Source organism: Neofelis nebulosa, chromosome 6 (assembly GCF_028018385.1).
Source record: "Neofelis nebulosa isolate mNeoNeb1 chromosome 6, mNeoNeb1.pri, whole genome shotgun sequence".
NCBI lineage: Eukaryota > Metazoa > Chordata > Mammalia > Carnivora > Felidae > Neofelis > Neofelis nebulosa.
The window spans coordinates 140,810,778-140,831,971 of record NC_080787.1 but is presented as its reverse complement, the minus strand read 5'-3'; the positions used below and the strand labels follow the sequence as shown (position 1 = coordinate 140,831,971).

The window sequence follows — 21,194 nt, the reverse complement described above, 5'->3', positions numbered from 1 at the left end:
ACCCCTCCGCCATCAAGGGAAAGCATCAATTAAATCACATTGTGAACGTACTTATACGTGATACTGAAGATTAGCCAAAAAAATGCCCTTACTCAGAGGAGGCCCTTAAAAAGCAAATGTGCTATGCTTGGTGTTCAAGCAGATCAACCCCTTCATTAAGGCCACGTGCTATTCTTGTACAATAATATAAGTCAGAGGAAAATGAACAAACACTACAACCTGGCCGGGGATGTGCTGGATTTGCAAAATTTTCTCTTGTAGTTGAGGAGGACGTTTAGAATCCTCATAAATTGCACTTTTCAGACTCAACATACTGTATAGAATGTGTGCAGCTGTTTTAGGGGGCAGCCAAATATAACTGCTGTATAAAATTGCAGCTGTTAAAGGAAGGTTTTGTGCTGGCTGCTTCTGTAAGTAGATCTCCATTATATAACGGAGTGATTCCCCCCAACCCGTCCACCCCCCCACCCCTCCGCAGTCAGTGGGTTCTGTCTCTCTGACAGTAGCTATTAGCTCAATGTGGTAACAGTGTAGCTTACTGGAGAGTGGAAATAACCAGGCAACCCCAGGATTTGCTGCAGGCTTCTTGACGCTATTAGAAGCAAAGCAAGAGGCGAGCTCCTTGGCAGAGTTGACAGAAGCCAAGGTTTGTACCTGGTAGAGAGCCAGGCTCCAGGTTGGAAGCTCAGCATGAGTCCCGTCTCTTCTGCCTGTAAGCTGACTGTACCTGCAACGTCCTTTAGCAGCCTCATTTGTAACGGCGAGCAATGCTACTTAATTCACAAACTTTTAAAACGTAAATGTGATGTGAAGCATGAAAATACTCTTTAACCTGGACAATGTAAATGAAATAGTAACTGTAGCTTTCCAAATTCATTTTGTTAGGAATCCACTGGATAATAACTCTCATATCTTAAGTACAAAGCAATAAGAAACGTCTTTCTGAGGATGATTCTTTGCTATGCCAGTTAAGGCCTCCATTTTGTAATTATAGGATTGTTTTATTTTATTGAATATATGTGGCCCTCAAATATTCAATTCAATATTTGAATATATGTAGTCCTCAAACTATTCATCTACAAAAGGCGATACTTTTTCAGATGCTTTTAAGAAACCAGGAATTCTCATTCCTGTGTAATAGGCCTGAGCAATACACATACATACCACACTCGAACACACACACACACACACACACACACACACACACACACACACTCTCTCTCTCTCTCTCTCTCTCTCTCTCTCCCTCTCTCTCTCTCTCTCTCTCTCTCTCACACACACACACACACACACACACACACACATACACACACCCCTACAAAAGAACCAGAAAAAAAAATTTTTTTTTGTAACAAATGTATTTTATTCTGGCTCTTTTGGGGGGCTTCCTTATTTATAAAAGAGTATTTAATTTAAAGATTGTACATTTAAAGCAACTTTTTGCTTTTCCTTGTGGACCCAGTAATACTATTACCTTTCTTGAGGTGCTTGAGTGGCTCAGTCATTTGAATATCTGACTCCTGATTTTGGCTCAGGTCATGATCTCATGGTCATGAGATCCAGTCCGGCATCAGGGTCCATGTTGGGCTCCTGGGCTCCTTGCTGGGTGCGAAGTCTGCTTATGATTCTCTCTCACTCTCCCTCCTCTCTCTTCCTTTCTGCCCCTTGCCTCTCTCTCCCTCTGCTCCTGCCCACTCAAGCAAAAAAGTACCTTCTGTGTATATAAAGTTTACAAAAGTGCTTTTATATGTATGATGCATTATAGATATATATGCCTGCCTGTTATTTGCCAAACAGCCTAAGACCTGCTCAGAGTCAGAGACAAAAGGCACTTCTCCGGTCTTAACTGAGCTCACAGTTGGAGTGAGTAATCACAATAGAATGGGACAATGGCCAGGACGGGGAGAAACACTGCATGGTGAGGGCAGATTTGGAGTGCGCCCCTGAACCTGGAGTTCAGGATGGGTCAGAGGGGGCACCCTGTAGCTTTAGGAAAGGAGTGCAAGTTAAGCAGTTGGTGTGCACTAGAGTGAGGTGACGTTTTTCAGGCAAGAAGGAAAGACATATGGAAAGGTGTGGGGGCAGGAAGGAGGATGGCCCATCAAGACAACTGCAAATAGTGTTAGTATAATTAGAGAACCAGTTTCGGAGGAGGAGGGAGAAGGGGAGAAAAGAAACTGAGAGGGCTGAAGGAAACACATCATGAAGAACCACACACACACACACACACACACACACACACACACACACACTGAACTTTATCCAGAAGCTAATAGTTAACCACAGAGGGAATTTAACTAGAAGCTATGTACAGAAGTAAGTCTGAGAACAGATCATCCTGGATCGGTGTGGACAGTAGAATAGAGATGGACAGATTCAGACCCAGAGAAGCTAGTGAGAGACAGAAGTTGCACACTCTGATGCCTGGCCAGGGCTGTGATGTCAACGGCCGGGGAATGAAAAGGACCCGAACAGCACCTCTGTTCATAAACCAGGCAGCCTGTCCCCTGTTAGAACTACCATAGTCCTGTGGACACAGAGTCCAGTCTCATGTACCTTCTGGTTTGCAAAAGGAGCTATGAATCTGGATTCTTATTAAACCTCTCTACTTCGATGACATTTTCAACAGTATCATACACTGCATAAACCGAACTAAACGTGTGCAAGCCAGAGGCAGCCTGCAGGCTACGAGTTTGCAACCTGGGAGTTGGGCAGTTGTTGTTCTAATGAGAACTTGAAGCAGTGCTGGGGCAAGGGTATGTGTCAATAGAATTCATCCTAAATAACCCGTGGATGGGAAGGGAAAGAAGAGATCGAGAATAAATCCCACGATCAGAGCTTCTGCTTAGAAGTTCCATTTATTGAAAGATGGATAGAACATGATTTTTTTTTTTTTTGTAAATTTGTTATTTCTCATCCTGGATGTTTTTGTTTTGTTTTGTTTTATTTGTCTGTTTTTGTTTTTGTTTTTGGAAATGTTGAGTTTGAAATGTAAAAATGAAGATGTGAGTGCAGAGCTTATAAATAACTGAGGGAAATACACAAGTGAAAGCTTGAATGACTGGAGCTTGGAGGAGAACAGATTACAGGGACAGTGTTTCCAAAAGGGGACAGTCAGAGGTGTTGAATGCTATCGAGAGGTCAGGCCGAAGAAGGGCTGAAAATAATCATTTTATTTTACAGAAAAGAATCATTAGGGTCAAAGTACAGCTGGGTATTTAGAAGTGGATTGGGGGTGAGAAGGTGAACATTATCAAATGTAAACTACCATTTTCAGAAGCTGGATTATCATGTGAAAGGGAGAAAAGGAAGGAACGGCAATCACAACTATGTGTTTGTGTGTGATGACCCATCACTTTGTGATTTGTGGACTTTTCTAACATGTGGCATCCCGTAAGAAAAATACCGAAAAAGAGTATGTGTTTTTAGACTGAAAAGATTTGCCTCTATTTATATGCTGAGGAGAAAATCAATAGAGATGGAGAGGATAGTAATGCACCAAGGTCCTTGAAAAAGTGAAAGTGGATGGGATTCTGGGAGTAGGTGGGAGGGTTATCGTTCAGCCAGGAAACTGGCAAGTATAAGATAAAGGGGAGTCTGAGCGTAGACAGATTTTTGGAAATTTGAGGAGTTTCAGGGGTATCTCCTCGATGGCTTCAGCTGTGTGTTTGTGTGTGTGTGTGGGGGGGGTGTGTATATGCTCATGAGCATGTACACACCATGCGCTCTGGAAAGTAAAGTTGGATCGAGTCCTGCCTGGGATTTTCCAGGTGAGTAACGCAGAGTTTAAAGGGGCAAAGAAGGCAGAGGTGTTGGCAAGAGGAGAGTTTAAGTAACTTTAGACATAGCTGGAAGTGCACATGGGGTGAGCCTATTCGATGATGACAGGCTATCATGTTCAAGGGTGCGGAGGACTGAAGTGGGGTTAAAGTAGGTGAGGGTGAATGGATAGAGCTTAGCAAAGACTTGAGAAGAGCAAAGTCATCTACCCAGGATGGTGACAGGATCAGGAACGAGGAGGAACCAGTCTCCATGTTCCAGTGTCTTCAGTAAAGGTTGGGGACTTACCTAGAAGGGTCAACAACAAAATAGGTACCAGGTCTCATGGCCACTCAAATATGACTTCATTTAATCCTCAGAACTCCCCAGTGTTACACACATGAGGGAACCGATGCACGAGATGTGAGTGACTTTCTCGTTATACAGCTACTTAGGAGAATTTCAACTGGAATCTCAGCTCTGACTCCTCCGGTGTCAGACTCCTGTCTGAACCCCTTTTACCCCACAATCCTGCTTCTGTCCTCATACACACCGCCAAACACCATCCCTTTCCTGTTCTTATTTTGGTTTCTCCAGTGTCTGGGTCCTTCTTGAAGACTTTTTACCAAGACCTTATCCATAAGACCTTACCTTATCGATAAGGCTCAGGTATTTTCCATTCAGATACATTATCATCTCCAACAGTACAACTGCAAAAGTAGTGAACTTTTTTTAATGTTTGTTTATTTATTTAATTTTTTATTTTTAAAATTTTATTTAAATCCAAGTTAGTTAACATAGAGTATAATAGTGATTTCAGGAGCATAATTTAGTGATTCATCACTTACATGTAACACCCAGTGCTCATCCCAACAAGTGTCAGAGAGAGAGAGAGAGAGAGCTCAACAAGTGTCAGAGAGAGAGAGAGCGCAAGCTCATGGGCATATGCACACACGTACACACAAATGGGGGAGGGGCAGAGAGCGAGGGAGAGAGAATCCCAAGCAGACTCCACACTCCCAGTGCAGAGCCTAGTGCGGGGCTCAGTCTCACAAACAGTGAGATCAGGACCTGAGCTGAAATCAAGAGTCAGAGGTTTAACCGACTGAGCCACCCAGGTGCCCCAAAAGTAGTGAACTTTGTAATAGAAATTCCCAGAATATAAACATTACTCCCCAATCCAATTTCTATTAATACACACAAATATGCATAGAAACAATTGAAAACACACGATTATATGTCTTGATGTAGGAGAGTCCGTTATTAATACTATAAAATATGTAATGTTACTTACAACCCAAGAAATAATAAAAAATTCAAAAGGTTTGTTTTTCATCATTCCCTTTGATTATTTCCAGTGTACTTCCAGGAAGTGATGAGAAGGAATCGTTTTTATTCTTTCTTTCTTAGAGTAGTTTTAACTTCCCGATTACATTTTCCTTTATTTAATATTAAAAGAAGTTAATTCCTGTGAGTGATGAACTCACAGATACGGAAGATCTGGCTGTGTCTCAAAAATGACTTAATATTATTTAAATCAAGTACTTTTTAAAAGCATGCAGCACTTTAATCAATACATTAAAAAACAACATTTTAGGAGATAATTTAGATTCTCTTTTTTTTGCCTTATTAGTTCGTCTTTTAAATATGTGCACGACTCTAATCTTTTGTATTTCTGTTTTACCAAATATAAACTAAGAATGGGTTTGGCAACTTGAAATATTTGTTCATTTTTTTTTTTATAGAAGCCAAAATTCAGAAGCAACTGTAGTGTGCTTTGACACAATCTTTGTCTTCTCGTCACAAGAATTACACAAACCTCGATAGTTTATAGCCCCTGTTATAGCCCCTATAATAGTTTATAGTTTAGGTGAATCCCAAACCCTTCCTCCACAAGGCAAACAATACAGCGCACGTTAACCTAAATTTGTCTTCTTCTTGAACCCAACACCGGGCTTTGCACCCACAGGACATTGCTTATTACCAAGCCTTATCTGCTGAGAGGTTGCAGACAGATGCTGCCAGGATCCACCCTAGCACGTTGCCATCGCCGGAGTTCTATGAACTAGGACTGGAGCCATCTGCTACCGCTAAGCTGGATGACTTGCAGCGTTCTTGGGAAACCCTAAAGAATGTGGTAAGTAAGTCTCCGAAACGTGGAATTGTTTAACTCCGTCCACCGCACACGGGATTACTTGAGCGACTGTCTTACGAAACCCGCGCCCGGAGTTAACACACTCCGTGCACAGAGTCGGATACCGTCTGTTGGGCCACAGACGTCAGGATGTCGCGTGAGGAAAGAAGTGTAGTAACCTAGAAGATAAGAGGCTAGGAGACATTTGGTAATATCCTTTTCTTCTTTAGATCAGTGAAAAGCAGCGCACTCTCTATGAAGCTTTGGAAAGGCAGCAGAAGTACCAGGACTCCCTCCAGTCCATCTCCACAAAAATGGAGGCCATCGAGATGAAACTCAGTGAGAGTCTGGAGCACGGCAGGGGTCCAGAGAGCCAGATGGCCGAGCATCAGGTACAACTAGCGGTGACTTCGGTTTCTGCATGATTAGGTAGTGCCCCTCTGGTGACTGGTTGGCTCAGCATGTGTTTGGGAGAGGAGACTGACTTTTTTGTGTTGCATTGGGTCAGTGCTTACAGAGTAAACAAGATTCCACATGGTGGTGGTTTCCACTTCTTCAGGGAGGGATCCAGGAAGGAAAGACAGAAATGCAGACCTTGAATTGAAGCAAAGAAAGCCGCATGCCCGACGGGGCTTCTTCACTGTTATCACACCAAGTGCCTTTCCTAATAGTTGCCACGTTGTGCTGTTGCCGTTGTGAACTGTTGTGGGGATAAAATGTACTTTCATCTACCTCCTCCGGTTACTGTTGTCTGAAGACACTTAGCCAGTATGGGCCTAGCACCTTTCCGTGATCACTTCAGAGAATAGCTCTCAGACTTAAGTGGGCAAAGAAGCAGTTGCAGAACAGGCCTTCAGAGTCATAATCTTATGGTTGTACCTGACTTGAATCGTTTTTTAAGATGTTACGCAAACAGGCAAATCTTTGGCTTGACGTGAGAAACAGAGATGATTCCACTAACCTAATTCAGAAAGATGTTAAAAATACATCAGTTTAAAATGCACGCTAGGGGCACCTGCATGGCTCAGTTGGGGAAGCCTCCGACTTTGGCTCAGGTCATGATCTCACAGTTCGTGAGTTCGAGCCCCGCATTGGGCTCTGTGCTGAGAGCTCAGAGCCTGGAGCCTGCCTGCTTCAGATCCTGTGTCTCCCTCTCTCTCTGCCCCTCCCCGCCTTGCGCTGTCTCTCTCTCTCAAAAATAAATAAACATTAAAAAAATTTTTTTAAATCTATGCTAAGAAAATGCATATATTAAAATCCAGTTAATTCTTTAGCAGTATGATCAAGTGTACTGTTAATGCACAATCGGGTATAACTGAGAGCCAGGGGTCCTGAGGTGTTCATTGAAATATTCAGTCACCATGATATGGGGAAATACTACCTGCCCTCCCCCTCGCCCCCCTGCCAGAATGGAGGAGCATGTACTAACCCTCTAAAAAGGCAGAGGAAAACAAAGGTATTTTTAGATGTAAATTAAGTGCTGTAAAGCATGATGTGATATGTGTATCTGTCAAGGACTTGGGAAATTTATTAGCAGGCATGAAACTCTGCACTTTTTTTTTCCTTGAATCCAGGAAAACCTTGGAATATATTGGTTGCTCATATATGTAGTCTAAGATAAAATTGCATTCTTTTACATATATTAAGAATATATGTGGTGTTCTTGCAATATAACCCAAAAATGAGCATATTTTATCTGGAGACCGTGTATTGAGAAATAGTGGCTTCAGGTTTTTGACACTTCTGTAACTTCTTAAGATAGAGATCAAAACGTGTAGCACCCGTCTTTAGGCCTTATTTTTGTAAAACTACCTTCTGTGGGGCTTTCTGCTCTCCCAAAGTCATCCATAGTCAGTCTGGTTTGGGGAAGGTGCTGCACAAACATAGAGTTAGGGTCAGTCTTTGTTTACCTGGACTAAACCAATCATGAGGACAGTCCAGGGACTTAGGTGACTATTACAATGCAATTTTCTTTCAAGCACCATGGTCCTCTTTAACTGATACTCCAGTTATCAACTTGTCAACTGCTGCCACCTTACTGTCAGCTGAAAAAGTTGCCTGTGTAGAACCAGTGTGCCCCCTGGGGTGCTGTCTGCTCAGCTGCCCCTCCGCCCCAGCCCCATGCTTCACTATGCCGTAAGGGGCAGGATAAGTGATCTCCATTTGATTATAGTTTCCTCTAAAACTTCAAAAGGAATTGAGCATAAATTACCCAAAGGCTACTGTAGTGTGAATTTCAGTATCACACTGTCAGGCCATCACGAGCAGGTGTTCCAGGAGAGGGTTTACATAGTTTAATTCTCTCTACTTTTGGGTTGTCTCGGCCTTTGTTCAAGGTGCAAGATTCTAGGGTCCCAGGTGACTGACCGCAGCCCCCGAGACCTTTCACTGGGTCCCCCAGGATTCAGGAACTGCATGAAAACAGGATCGGGGTGGTCTGCCCTGACATTCCAGGGTTCCTAATTGAAAACAGAAATTAGCTCCCAACCACCACCCTGCCTCTCGGGCGTTGGGATGAAAACGTGCATAAACTGAATGTAGAGCAAAATTAGTATTTTCAAGGGATTTAATGGAGAAAAGACAAAATTGCACATTAATGCTAAGTAAGTATTAACTATCAGAATGAATGTGTGACTTTTCTTGTAATTAAGGCCAGCCGCATGAATTTCTGTCTCTTTCTAAGCTGGGAGTGGTCATGTGAACAATTCTAGCAGCGAGGAGATGTAGCTACTTTCGTGATTATTACCCATCATGGGAACTTACCATATTAATGCTCTGCTGAGAGGCAAAGAAAGTATGAATTATGTATTGCTTTTCATATCACCCCAAATCTAGAATTTTCCATCTGACCTACTTTTGCCATCTGTACCTCAGTTCTACAAATTCTGGGACAGAGCTGCCCACGTGAAAAGCTAACAGTATCTCAAAGTCTAAATTGGTTCTTTGCTTCTGGAATGGTATTTTAAAAATTCCAAGAAGTGTTGTAGAATTACTATTTCTAAGTTCCAACTGAATGTGGGTGAGGCAGTCCAGTATACTTTTTATATTTTCTAAAAATTAATAGAAACCCTTCAGTTGTTATTTCTTTCCCAACATTCTCTTGAAAGTATTAATGTTTCTTTAAGGAGCTGACCTAATACCTACATTTTTCCTCTACTTACTTGTCTAAATCTACTGAATTTGGGTAGAGTGCTGTGCCTTTCCTGTTATCTTCTCTAAATTGTATGGGGGATCTAATTTTAACACATTAATGCAGGGGAACCTGGGTGGCTCAGTTGGATGAGCGTTCCACTTTGGCTCAGGTCATGATCTCACCATTTGTGAGTTTGAGCCCTGAGTCGGGCTCTGTGCTGACAGCTCACAGCCTGGAGCCAGCTTCAGATTCTCTCTTCTGTCTCTCTCTGCCCCTCCCCTGCTCGCTCTCGCTCTCTTTCTCTCTGGCTCTCCCTCTCTCTCAAAAATAAACATTAAAAAAAATTTTTTAAGACAGTAATGCAGTTCATAAGCTGACTTGTGGCTGTTCTAAGTGATAAGCCCCCTGTGATAGGGACCTTCATGGTCATGGGCAGCTAATGCTTTGTGGGCATGTATTGTCTCTGCCACATGAAGCTCAGTGATGGATAGTAGGCAGAGCTCTGAGGTAAATTTGTTTCTATTTTTGCTTTTTCATTATATATGACAAGTCAAAGTTTGAAACCGGCTGTGCTGATGTTAATATTTCTGAAAGTCACAATGAAATTCACATTTACCTTTGGTGTTAAGCCAAACATGAACTCCATGTTGTCCCCAGAGTGAGTCATTTTAGAGAAGCCTAAGGTACTTTTGTAAACCACAGAAGTGTGGTACATATACCCTCTTTGTAAACACAAGTCAGAAATCCAAAGGTGTGTGTTTCTTCTCCTCCTTAGTTTTGAGTCAGATGTTGTAAGGAGACAGCTGGCCACCAGCTGAGACAGTTATAGGGGTGAAGACATATTTGATTGTTGGATCTTTTTGTTTAAATTGACATGATACTCCACTCACATAAAATTAACCACTTTAAACTGTACAATCAGTGGCATTTATTTTTTTTAATTTTTTAAATTGTATTATTTTTTTTATTTTTTTAATGTTTATTTTTGAGAGAGAGAGACAGAGAGAGAGCTTGGGCGAGCATGGGGGGGTGGGGTAGAGAGAGAGAGAGGGAGACACAAAATGTGAAGCAGCCTCCAGGCTCTTAAGCTGTCAGCATGGAGCCTGACTCAGGGCTCAAACCTGTACCATGACACCATTACCTGAACTGAAGTCTGACCCTTAACTATCTGAGCCCCCCCCCCCCCCACCCCGCCGCCCCCCGCCGGCACCCCTCAGTGGCATTTAATACTTTCACTATCTTATACAATTACCCCCTCTATATGGTTTCAAAACATTTTACATCAGAAAAAAGTCCCGCCCCCAGTAGGCTTGGCTCCTAGATCTTGAAGTTTAAAACTATAGTTACCTTCCAAAACCATGCTTGAGAGCAAACAACTCTCCCTTGAGAGTAAACTGAAGCATGAATAGAGAGTCTTGACTCTAAGAGGATGAAAACCCACAGTTTTAGAATTCTTAATTCCTTTATTCCTTACTGCAGAACATTCAGAGGGCTGTTGCAGACCATTGTGAGCCTGAAAAAGAAGCTAGTGACTTCCCTGTATACTGGATTGGTCAAATCCACTGAGAGTAAATGAGATGGCTTTTTTCTTCCTGGTTGCTTCGTGATTGAGATACCTGTTTGATTGATCATGAATTAGAATTAAGTCAACTAGATGTGCTGAGCACCTAGTATGCATGCAGCTAAAAAGGACAGACTTTCTCATTAATATATGATTAAAAAGTGCACTTTAGGGGTGAAGGGAATTACCAACACGTTGTGGAAAAACACAATGGGATTGTGGGTTATAGATAAAGGTAAAATTTCCTTTTATCTACAGATGGACACAAAAGGAAATTCTATGGGGTCTTTCGGGAAGCACAGATTTTAAAAGTTCAGACTGACAACAGGAGTGGGTGGAAGGCGCTATAAATATAAACACATGTGAAGAAAGGTGCAGAGGAGACAATGAGAATGAACATGGTTTAAGATAGTGAGGGGCTCTCCTTCCTTGCACAGAGGATCAGTGCAAAAAAAGACATGATGGGGTCAGTCTAGTTATGGACAAGCCTTTAAAAGAGGCCATATAAGGGGCACCTGGATGGCTCAGTCAGTTAAGCACCTGTCTGTTGGTTTCAGCTCAGGTCATGATCTCACAGATTTGTGGGTTCGAGCCCCACGTCAGGGTCTGCACTGGCAATATGGAGACTGCTTGGGATTCTCTGTTTATTCTCTCTCTCTGCTCCTTCCCCACTCGCACTGTCTCTGTCTCTCTCAAAGTAAATAAACTTAAAAAAAAAGAGAGACCAAATAATATGAATTTTGTATATTTGGCAGTAATCAAAATATGATTATGAAGTAGTGGAAAGTAATTGGCTGGAGAAAAAGCGTTTTTAATATATAACAAAGTCAGTCTTTAAATTCATTACAATCTCATTAAAATATTCCAGTAAGGTCTTTGGTGGAGATTGATAAGCTAATTCTAAAATATATTACAAATGTATAAGAGTCAAAAATAGCCAAGACAATCTTGAGGAAAATGAGTAAGGTTGAAGAATGTATCCTCCCAGAGAGTGAGACTTATAGAGCAGTAGTAATTATGATAGTGTGGTGTTGCCACAGACAGCCAGCTGGGTCAGTGGAACAGAATTAGAAGTCGTAGGCACACCAACACATACAGACGCTTGGTTTATGTCCAATATTATACTGCAAAACAATGGATTAAAAATACTATTTTCAGTAAGTTAGGCAGGATCAATTGATATTAATAAGAAAAAAGAAGAATTTTGACCCCTATCTATGGCTGAACACAAAAATTAAGTTTAAGGGTATTGTAGATCTAAATGTGAAGGTTAAAAAAAAAAAAAAGTTTTGCAACAGAGTTTCTCAAACTGTCTGTACTAAATAACCTTATTTAATTTTTAAAATTTCTGACCCATCACAGACCAATATTTTAGAAAATAAAATGCTGCTAGGACATGTCAATGTCTAGTTGCTTTACAAGTTTCTTTTTTTTTTTTTTTTTTTTTTTTTTTTTTTTTTTTGGGATTCCTGTACAATTTATTTTTCTCTCATTTAAAAAAAACTTTACTATATAATATGCCATATAAACTCCAAGGACAGTTTAATCATTTCTATTATTCAAATACAAATTATTCATGTTTCCAATTATAATACAATAACTACTTTCAACACATACAGTCTTCCTCTAAGTCCATTGATTTGTTTTTCCAAAATAGAATATATTTCTTGCTACTTTCCACCCTTTACCTGCATTGGAAAGCAGGAAGTATCCCAGCCTTTGAGCCAAGAGAAAGCACCATTATCACCTATCCTTGAAGATCAGAAATAACTCCCTGAAGTCTGAAGTTTCATATAGAGACTATTATCTGGCAGAGGGAAAAAACTGCCACGGCCCTAGGACCTAAGCTTATTTTGTCTCTGAGCCAAACAAGGGAATGGCATAATAAGCAATTTTCTTTTTTTTTTTTTATTTATTTATTTATTTATTTATTTATTTATTATTTTTATTTTATTTTTTTTTTATTTTTTAATATATGAAATTTACTGTCAAATTGGTTTCCATACAACACCCAGTGCTCATCCCAAAAGGTGCCCTCCTCAATACCCATCACCCACCCTGCTCTTCCTCCCACCCCCCATCAACCCTCAGTTTGTTCTCAGTTTTTAACAGTCTCTTATGCTTTGGCTCTCTCCCACTCTAACCTCTTTTTTTTTTTTTTTTCCCTTCCCCTCCCCCATGGCTTTCTGTTACGTTTCTCAGGATCCACATAAGAGTGAAACCATATGGTATCTGTCTTTCTCTGTATGGCTTATTTCACTTAGCATCACACTCTCCAGTTCCATCCACGTTGCTACAAAAGGCCATATTTCATTCTTTCTCATTGCCACGTAGTATTCCATTGTGTATATAAACCACAATTTCTTTATCCATTCATCAGTTGATGGACATTTAGGCTCTTTCCATAATTTGGCGATTGTTGAGAGTGCTGCTATAAACATTGGGGTACAAGTGCCCCTATGCATCAGTACTCCTGTATCCCTTGGATAAATTCCTAGCAGTGCTATTGCTGGGTCATAGGGTAGGTCTATTTTTAATTTTTTGAGGAACCTCCACACTGCTTTCCAGAGCGGCTGCACCAATTTGCATTCCCACCAACAGTGCAAGAGGGTTCCCGTCTCTCCACATCCTCTCCAGCATCTATAGTCTCCTGATTTCTTCATTTTGGCCACTCTGACTGGCGTGAGGTGGTATCTGAGTGTGGTTTTGATTTGTATTTCCCTGATGAGGAGCGACGTTGAACATCTTTTCATGTGCCTGTTGGCCATCCGGATGTCTTCTTTAGAGAAGTGTCTATTCATGTTTTCTGCCCATTTCTTCACTGGGTTATTTGTTTTTCGGGTGTGGAGTTTGATGAGCTCTTTATAGATTTTGGATACTAGCCCTTTGTCCGATGTGTCATTTGCAAATATCTTTTCCCATTCCGTTGGTTGCCTTTTAGTTTTGTTGGTTGTTTCCTTTGCTGTGCAGAAGCTTTTTATCTTCATAAGGTCCCAGTAATTCACTTTTGCTTTTAATTCCCTTGCCTTTGGGGATGTGCCGAGTAAGAGATTGCTACGGCTGAGGTCAGAGAGGTCTTTTCCTGCTTTCTCCTCTAAGGTTTTGATGGTTTCCTGTCTCACATTCAGGTCCTTTATCCATTTTGAGTTTATTTTTGTGAATGGTGTGAGAAAGTGGTCTAGTTTCAACCTTCTGCATGTTGCTGTCCAGTTCTCCCAGCACCATTTGTTAAAGAGACTGTCTTTTTTCCATTGGATGTTCTTTCCTGCTTTGTCAAAAATGAGTTGGCCATACGTTTGTGGGTCTAGTTCTGGGGTTTCTATTCGATTCCATTGGTCTATGTGTCTGTTTTTATGCCAATACCATGCTGTCTTGATGATTACAGCTTTGTAGTAGAGGCTAAAGTCTGGGATTGTGATGCCTCCTGCTTTGGTCTTCTTCTTCAAAATTACTTTGGCTATTCGGGGCCTTTTGTGGTTCCATATGAATTTTAGGATTGCTTGTTCTAGTTTCGAGAAGAATGCTGGTGCAATTTTGATTGGGATTGCATTGAATGTGTAGATAGCTTTGGGTAGTATTGACATTTTGACAATATTTATTCTTCCAATCCATGAGCAGGGAATGTCTTTCCATTTCTTTATATCTTCTTCAATTACCTGCATAAGCTTTCTATAGTTTTCAGCATACAGATCTTTTACATTTTTGGTTAGATTTATTCCTAGGTATTTTATGCTTCTTGGTGCAATTGTGAATGGGATCAGTTTCTTTATTTGTCTTTCTGTTGCTTCATTGTTAGTGTATAAGAATGCAACTGATTTCTGTACATTGATTTTGTATCCGGCAACTTTGCTGAATTCATGTATCAGTTCTAGCAGACTTTTGGTGGAGTCTATCGGATTTTCCATGTATAATATCATGTCATCTGCAAAAAGCGAAAGCTTGACTTCATCTTTGCCAATTTGGATGCCTTTGATTTCCTTTTGTTGTCTGATTGCTGATGCTAGAACTTCCAGCACTATATTAAACAGCAGCGGTGAGAGTGGGCATCCCTGTCGTGTTCCTGATCTCAGGGAAAAAGCTCTCAGTTTTTCCCCATTGAGGATGATGTTAGCTGTGGGCTTTTCATAAATGGCTTTTATGATCTTTAAGTATGTTCCTTCTATCCCGACTTTCTCAAGGGTTTTTATTAAGAAAGGGTGCTGGATTTTGTCAAAGGCCTTTTCTGCATCGATTGACAGGATCATATGGTTCTTTTCTTTTTTTTTGTTAATGTGATGTATCACGTTGATCGATTTGCGAATGTTGAACCAGCCCTGCCTCCCAGGAATGAATCCCACTTGATCATGGTGAATAATTCTTTTTATATGCTGTTGAATTCGATTTGCTAGTATCTTATTGAGAATTTTTGCATCCATATTCATCAGGGATATTGGCCTGTAGTTCTCTTTTTTTACTGGGTCTCTGTCTGGTTTAGGAATCAAAGTAATACTGGCTTCATAGAATGAGTCTGGAAGTTTTCCTTCCCTTTCTATTTCTTGGAATAGCTTGAGAAGGATAGGTATTATCTCTGCTTTAAACGTCTGGTAGAACTCCCCTGGGAAGCCATCTGGTCCTGGACTCTTATTTGTTGGGAGATTTTTGATAACCGATTCAATTTCTTCGCTGGTTATGGGTCTGTTCAAGCTTTCTATTTCCTCCTGATTGAGTTTTGGAAGAGTGTGGGTGTTTAGGAATTTGTCCATTTCTTCCAGGTTGTCCAATTTGTTGGCATATAATTTTTCATAGTATTCCCTGATAATTGTTTGTATCTCTGAGGGATTGGTTGTAATAATTCCATTTTCATTCATGATTTTATCTATTTGGGTCATCTCCCTTTTCTTTTTGAGAAGCCTGGCTAGAGGTTTGTCAATTTTGTTTATTTTTTCAAAAAACCAACTCTTGGTTTCGTTGATCTGCTCTACAGTTTTTTTAGATTCTATATTGTTTATTTCTGCTCTGATCTTTATGATTTCTCTTCTTCTGCTGGGTTTAGGCTGCCTTTGCTGTTCTGCCTCTATTTCCTTTAGGTGTGCTGTTAGATTTTGTCTTTGGGATTTTTCTTGTTTCTTGAGATAGGCCTGGATTGCAATGTATTTTCCTCTCAGGACTGCCTTCGCTGCGTCCCAAAGCGTTTGGATTGTTGTATTTTCATTTTCGTTTGTTTCCATATATTTTTTAATTTCTTCTCTAATTGCCTGGTTGACCCACTCATTCGTGAGTAGGGTGTTCTTTAACCTCCATGCTTTTGGAGGTTTTCCAGACTTTTTCCTGTGGTTGATTTCAAGCTTCATAGCATTGTGGTCTGAAAGTATGCATGGTATAATTTCAATTCTTGTAAACTTATGAAGGGCTGTTTTGTGACCCAGTATATGATCTATCTTGGAGAATGTTCCATGTGCACTCGAGAAGAAAGTATATTCTGTTGCTTTGGGATGCAGAGTTCTAAATATATCTGTCAAGTCCATCTGATCCAATGTATCATTCAGGGCCCTTGTTTCTTTATTGACTGTGTGTCTAGATGATCTATCCATTTCTGTAAGTGGTGTGTTAAAGTCCCCTGCAATGACCACATTCTTATCAATAAGGTTGCTTATGTTTATGAGTAACTGTTTTATATATCTGGGGGCTCCGGTATTTGGCGCATAGACATTTATAATTGTTAGCTCTTCCTGATGGATAGACCCTGTAATTATTATATAATGCCCTTCTTCATCTCTTGTTACAGCCTTTAATTTAAAGTCTAGTTTGTCTGATATAAGTATGGCTACTCCAGCTTTCTTTTGGCTTCCAGTAGCATGATAAATAGTTCTCCATCCCCTCACTCTCAATCTAAAGGTGTCCTCAGACCTAAAATGAGTCTCTTGTAGACAGCAAATAGATGGGTCTTGTTTTTTTATCCATTCTGATACCCTATGTCTTTTGGTTGGCGCATTTAATCCATTTACATTCAGTGTTATTATAGAAAGATACGGGTTTAGAGTCATTGTGATGTCTGTATGTTTTATGCTTGTAGTGATGTCTCTGGTACTTTGTCTCACAGGATCCCCCTTAGGATCTCTTGTAGGGCTGGTTTCGTGGTGACAAATTCCTTCAGTTTTTGTTTGTTTGGGAAGACCTTTATCTCTCCTTCTATTCTAAATGACAGACTTGCTGGATAAAGGATTCTCGGCTGCATATTTTTTCTGTTTAGCACACTGACGATATCGTGCCAAGCCTTTCTGGCCTGCCAAGTTTCAAAGGAGAGATCAGTCACGAGTCTTATAGGTCTCCCTTTATATGTGAGGGCATGTTTATCCCTTGCTGCTTTCAGAATTTTCTCTTTATCCTTGTATTTTGCCAGTTTCACTATGATATGTCGTGCAGAAGATCGATTCAAGTTACGTCTGAAGGGAGTTCTCTGTGCCTCTTGGATTTCAATGCCTTTTTCCTTCCCCAGTTCAGGGAAGTTCTCAGCTATAATTTCTTCAAGTACCCCTTCAGCACCTTTCCCTCTCTCTTCCTCCTCTGGAATACCAATTATGCGTATATTATTTCTTTTTAGTGTATCACTTAGTTCTCTAATTTTCCCCTCATACTCCTGGATTTTTTTATCTCTCTTTCTTTCAGCTTCCTCTTTCTCCATAACTTTATCTTCTAGTTCACCTATTCTCTCCTCTGCCTCTTCAATCCGAGCCGTCGTGGTTTCCATTTTGTTTTGCATTTCATTTAAAGCGTTTTTCAGCTCCTCGTGACTGTTCCTTAGTCCCTTGATCTCTGTGGCAAGAGATTCTCTGCTGTCCTGTATACTGTTTTCAAGCCCAGCGATTAATTTTATGACTATTATTCTAAATTCACTTTCTGTTATATTATTTAAATCCTTTTTGATCAGTTCATTAGCTGTTGTTATTTCCTGGAGATTCTTCTGAGGGGAATTCTTCCGTTTGGTCATTTTGGACAGTCCCTGGAGTGGTGAGGACCCGCAGGGCACTTCCCCCGTGCTGTGGTGTATAACTGGAGTTGGTGGGCGGGGCCGCAGTCCGACCTGATGTCTGCCCCCAGCCCACCGCTGGGGCCACAGTCAGACTGGTGTGTGCCTTCTCTTCCCCTCTCCTAGGGGCGGGATTCACTGTGGGGTGGTGTGGCCCGTCTGGTCTACTTGCACACTGCCAGGCTTGTGGTGCTGGGGAGCTGGCGTATTAGCTGGGGTGGGTAGGCAAGGTGCACGGGGGCGGGAGGGGCAGGCTTAGCTCGCTTCTCCTTAGGTGATCCACTTCAGGAGGGGCCCTGTGGCAGCGGGAGGGAGTCAGATCCGCTGCCGGAGGTTTGGCTCCGCAGAAGCACAGAGTTGGGTGTTTGCGCGGAGCGAGCAAGTTCCCTGGCAGGAACTGGTTCTCTTTGGGATTTTGGCTGGGGGATGGGCGGGGGAGATGGCGCTGGCGAGCGCCTTTGTTCCCCGCCAAGCTGAGCTCTGCTGTCCGGGGGCTCAGCAGCTCTCCCTCCCTTTGTCCTCCAGCCTTCCCGCTTTCTGAGCAGAGCTGTTAACTTCTGACCTCCCAGACGCTAAGTCGCGCTTGCTGTCGGAACACAGTCCGTCCGGCCCCTCCGCTTTTGCCAGCCCGACTCGGGGGCTCTGCTTGGCCGGCGAGCCACCCCTCCGCCCCGGCTCCCTCCCGCCAGTCCGTGGAGCGCACACCGCCTCGCCGCCCTTCCTACCCTCTTCCGTGGGCCTCTCGTCTGCGCTTGGCTCCGGAGACTCCGTTCTGCTAATCCTCTGGCGGTTTTCTGGGTTCTTTAGGCAGGTGTAGGTGGAATCTAAGTGATCAGCAGGACGCGCGGTGAGCCCAGCGTCCTCCTACGCCGCCATCTTCCGGAACTCCCGCTTTACAAGTTTCTTGACACCTACAATATCTCTATCTTGTCATGAATCGGTAAACATTTTACATAGACTGATACTATTTTATAGGCCATACCTTGAATACCATTTTTCTAGAAGGTAACTTGGGAAAATATATTCATGACTTTGGGATAGGCAAAGATCTCTTAAATTGGACACCAAAACCTAACCCTGAGTTTTCCAGTGAAGGAAAATACTGATATTATTAGACTGTAATAAATTTAAGAATTTCATTTTATCAAAAGGCACCAGTAAGGAAGTCATTCCCATTAAGGGACAGCCATGTCACAAAGTGGGAGCAGATATTTGCAATACACAGAACCAAAAGGAACGCAGGCACTCCTATCCAAAATATATAAACAACTTTACACATCAGTAAGAAAAGGAAAGACTCCAGTGGGCAAAAGATTTTTAGCAGGCAATCACAAAAGAGGATAACCAAATGGCTAAAAAGCATAGGAAAAGTGCTGAATCTCGGGGCACCTGGGTGGCTCAGTTGTTTGGCCATTTGACTTCAGCTCAGGTCATGATCTCGCACTCACGAGTTCGAGCCCCATGTCAGGCTCTGTGCTGACAGCCCAGAACCTGGAGCCTGCTTCAGATTCTGTGTCTCCCTCTGTCTCGACCCCCTACCCTGCTCATGCTCTGTCTCTCTCTCTCAAAAATAAATAAACATTAAAAAAACATTAAAAAACAAGTGCTCAATCTCACTAGTCATCAGGGAAATGCAAATTAAAATTACAGTGAGGTACTACCATGAACCCACTAGAAAGGCTGCACCGGAAAGGATCCACAAACCAGGTGACAGTGGAATGCTACGCAATGATAAAAATGATCATCATCAACATGCGTACCTTTCACAACCATGACAGGGAGGGAAAAAAGCCAGACAGGAAAGTACTTCAGGTATGATTCCATTTTTATAGAGCTCAAAAAGAGGCCAAAGTAACCTATGATGTTTACAGGTAACACTGTGGTGATCTTTGGCAAAGAGGGAGGTAGTAACAGGGAGGAGATTAGAAGAGATTGTAGAGTCCTGGGAATGTTCTGTTTCTCGATCTGAGTGGCAGGAGTGGGTATGTGCAGTTTGTGAAAATTTATAGAGCTCTACACTTAGGGTCTGTGCACTTTTCTAGATATATAGAATGACTTCAATATAGTTGTTTATTAAAAAAAATCAACTGTATATGATGACACTTAATATTAGGAGACGAGAAGGGGTTTTTGTTATTTTGTTTTAAAATATTTATTGAGAGCCCACGGTCAGGAGGCACCGGGCTTGCACTGAAGCCTACGGTCCTGTGGCAGAGCTGTGAAATATGTAAGTGCAGGTACATCGGAAACTATGAAATATCAGTAAATATAAAGCCTGTGTTTCTTTACTTGACATCCCGGTGGCCCCTCCTGTGGTAGGACCTGTTTTTTCTAACACGGCATTCAAATCCTACGTAAGAATTTCTCCCGTCAAGATTCCAGTTAAAGAACGAGTCATAACATACCAAAAAAAATGAGAAATAAAAACCATGTATATAATTGTGATGGATATGAATAAAGAAATTAGCGTGGTATTTGCCAGAAAGAGCTGGAGGTCCTGGACTGAGGGCAAAAGGGAGGAATGTAACGAGGGAGAAGGGGGTGTGGTACAATGGCAGAAAGTGGTGAGACATACAGGTAAGATAAGGAGTTTGGCCCTTATCTTACGGGCAATAAGCCACTAAGTTTTTAAAAGCCGGAAAGTGAGAGCTTTTTAAAAGCTCACCCCAGTTGCTTTGTGCAGAGTGGACTGGAGAGACCAGGTAAGCCTGTAAGCAGGTAGGCCAACCAGGAGACCATTAGAGCCATTCAGGTAAGAGAGTTGGCTCTGACTTGGGCTGGGGCAGAGGCGACACATCGGATCCATAGTGCAGGACTTGGTGTGAGATTGGATATGGTGAGGGAAGGAGAGGAGGTGTGAGGCGTGACTCCTAGGTCTTGAACTTGAACAGTGAGAGGGTGTTAGCTTTCAGTGAGGTGAGGAAGACAGAGGAGGAAGCAGGCTTTACACGTAATATGCTGGAGATACCCGTGAAATGTGTGTGTCGAGTATAAACCCTAAAATTTAGGACAGATATTTGGGTTAGGAACATGACCCTGGGAGCCTTCAGGGTTAGAAAACATTTGAAGCCTCAGGGATGGACACCCCCCCAGCCCCCCAGCCCCGGGAGAGACTGCGAGGAGAGAAAAGAGGGACCTGGAAGTTAGCTGAGAAACTTCAGGTTTTAGAGCCGGGAAGAGCAGGCGAAAGTGAGGAGAGGGTGAGAACATAGAAACAGGTGACCGATCGCCCTGGTCTTGTGTAATGTGAGCTTTGGGTTAAAGCGCAGTGTTGTTGCTCAGACTTGGGGGAAATTTGGAGTGGGAAAAATCGTGTTGAGGAAGAAAGTAATGAATTCGGCTTTCAATACAGAGTCATAGACTCAGACTCACACTGAGCAAGCTCCCCTCCCGGACTGCAGATGAGCCCAGTGAAAGCCAGAAGGATTGACGAACTCGTTCAAATTCATTTACGTTAGTGACACAATGGTTTTGAAACCGGAAACTGCCTGGCATTCATTCCAGTCCTTTCATTTCGGAACCTGTTTGCTGGTTAAAGGACTTCCATGTGAATTATCTTCATTAATCTCAACCGATGTGAGACTCAGCTAATGACACGATG

At 42.0% G+C, this 21,194-nt stretch overlaps 1 protein-coding gene across 21 annotated transcripts in view; it reads left to right on the top strand.

Moving 5' to 3' along the window:
• The window catches only part of SYNE1 (spectrin repeat containing nuclear envelope protein 1), a 490,159-nt gene that overhangs the window by 314,387 nt on the left and 154,578 nt on the right, over positions 1-21,194 (top strand). For all 21 annotated transcript variants that reach the window (XM_058735689.1, XM_058735694.1, XM_058735678.1 and 18 more), the window contains 2 exons: positions 5,729-5,896; positions 6,124-6,285. In XM_058735689.1, the coding sequence (XP_058591672.1) occupies positions 5,729-5,896; positions 6,124-6,285 (330 nt within the window). The remainder of the gene's footprint in view (positions 1-5,728; positions 5,897-6,123; positions 6,286-21,194) is intronic.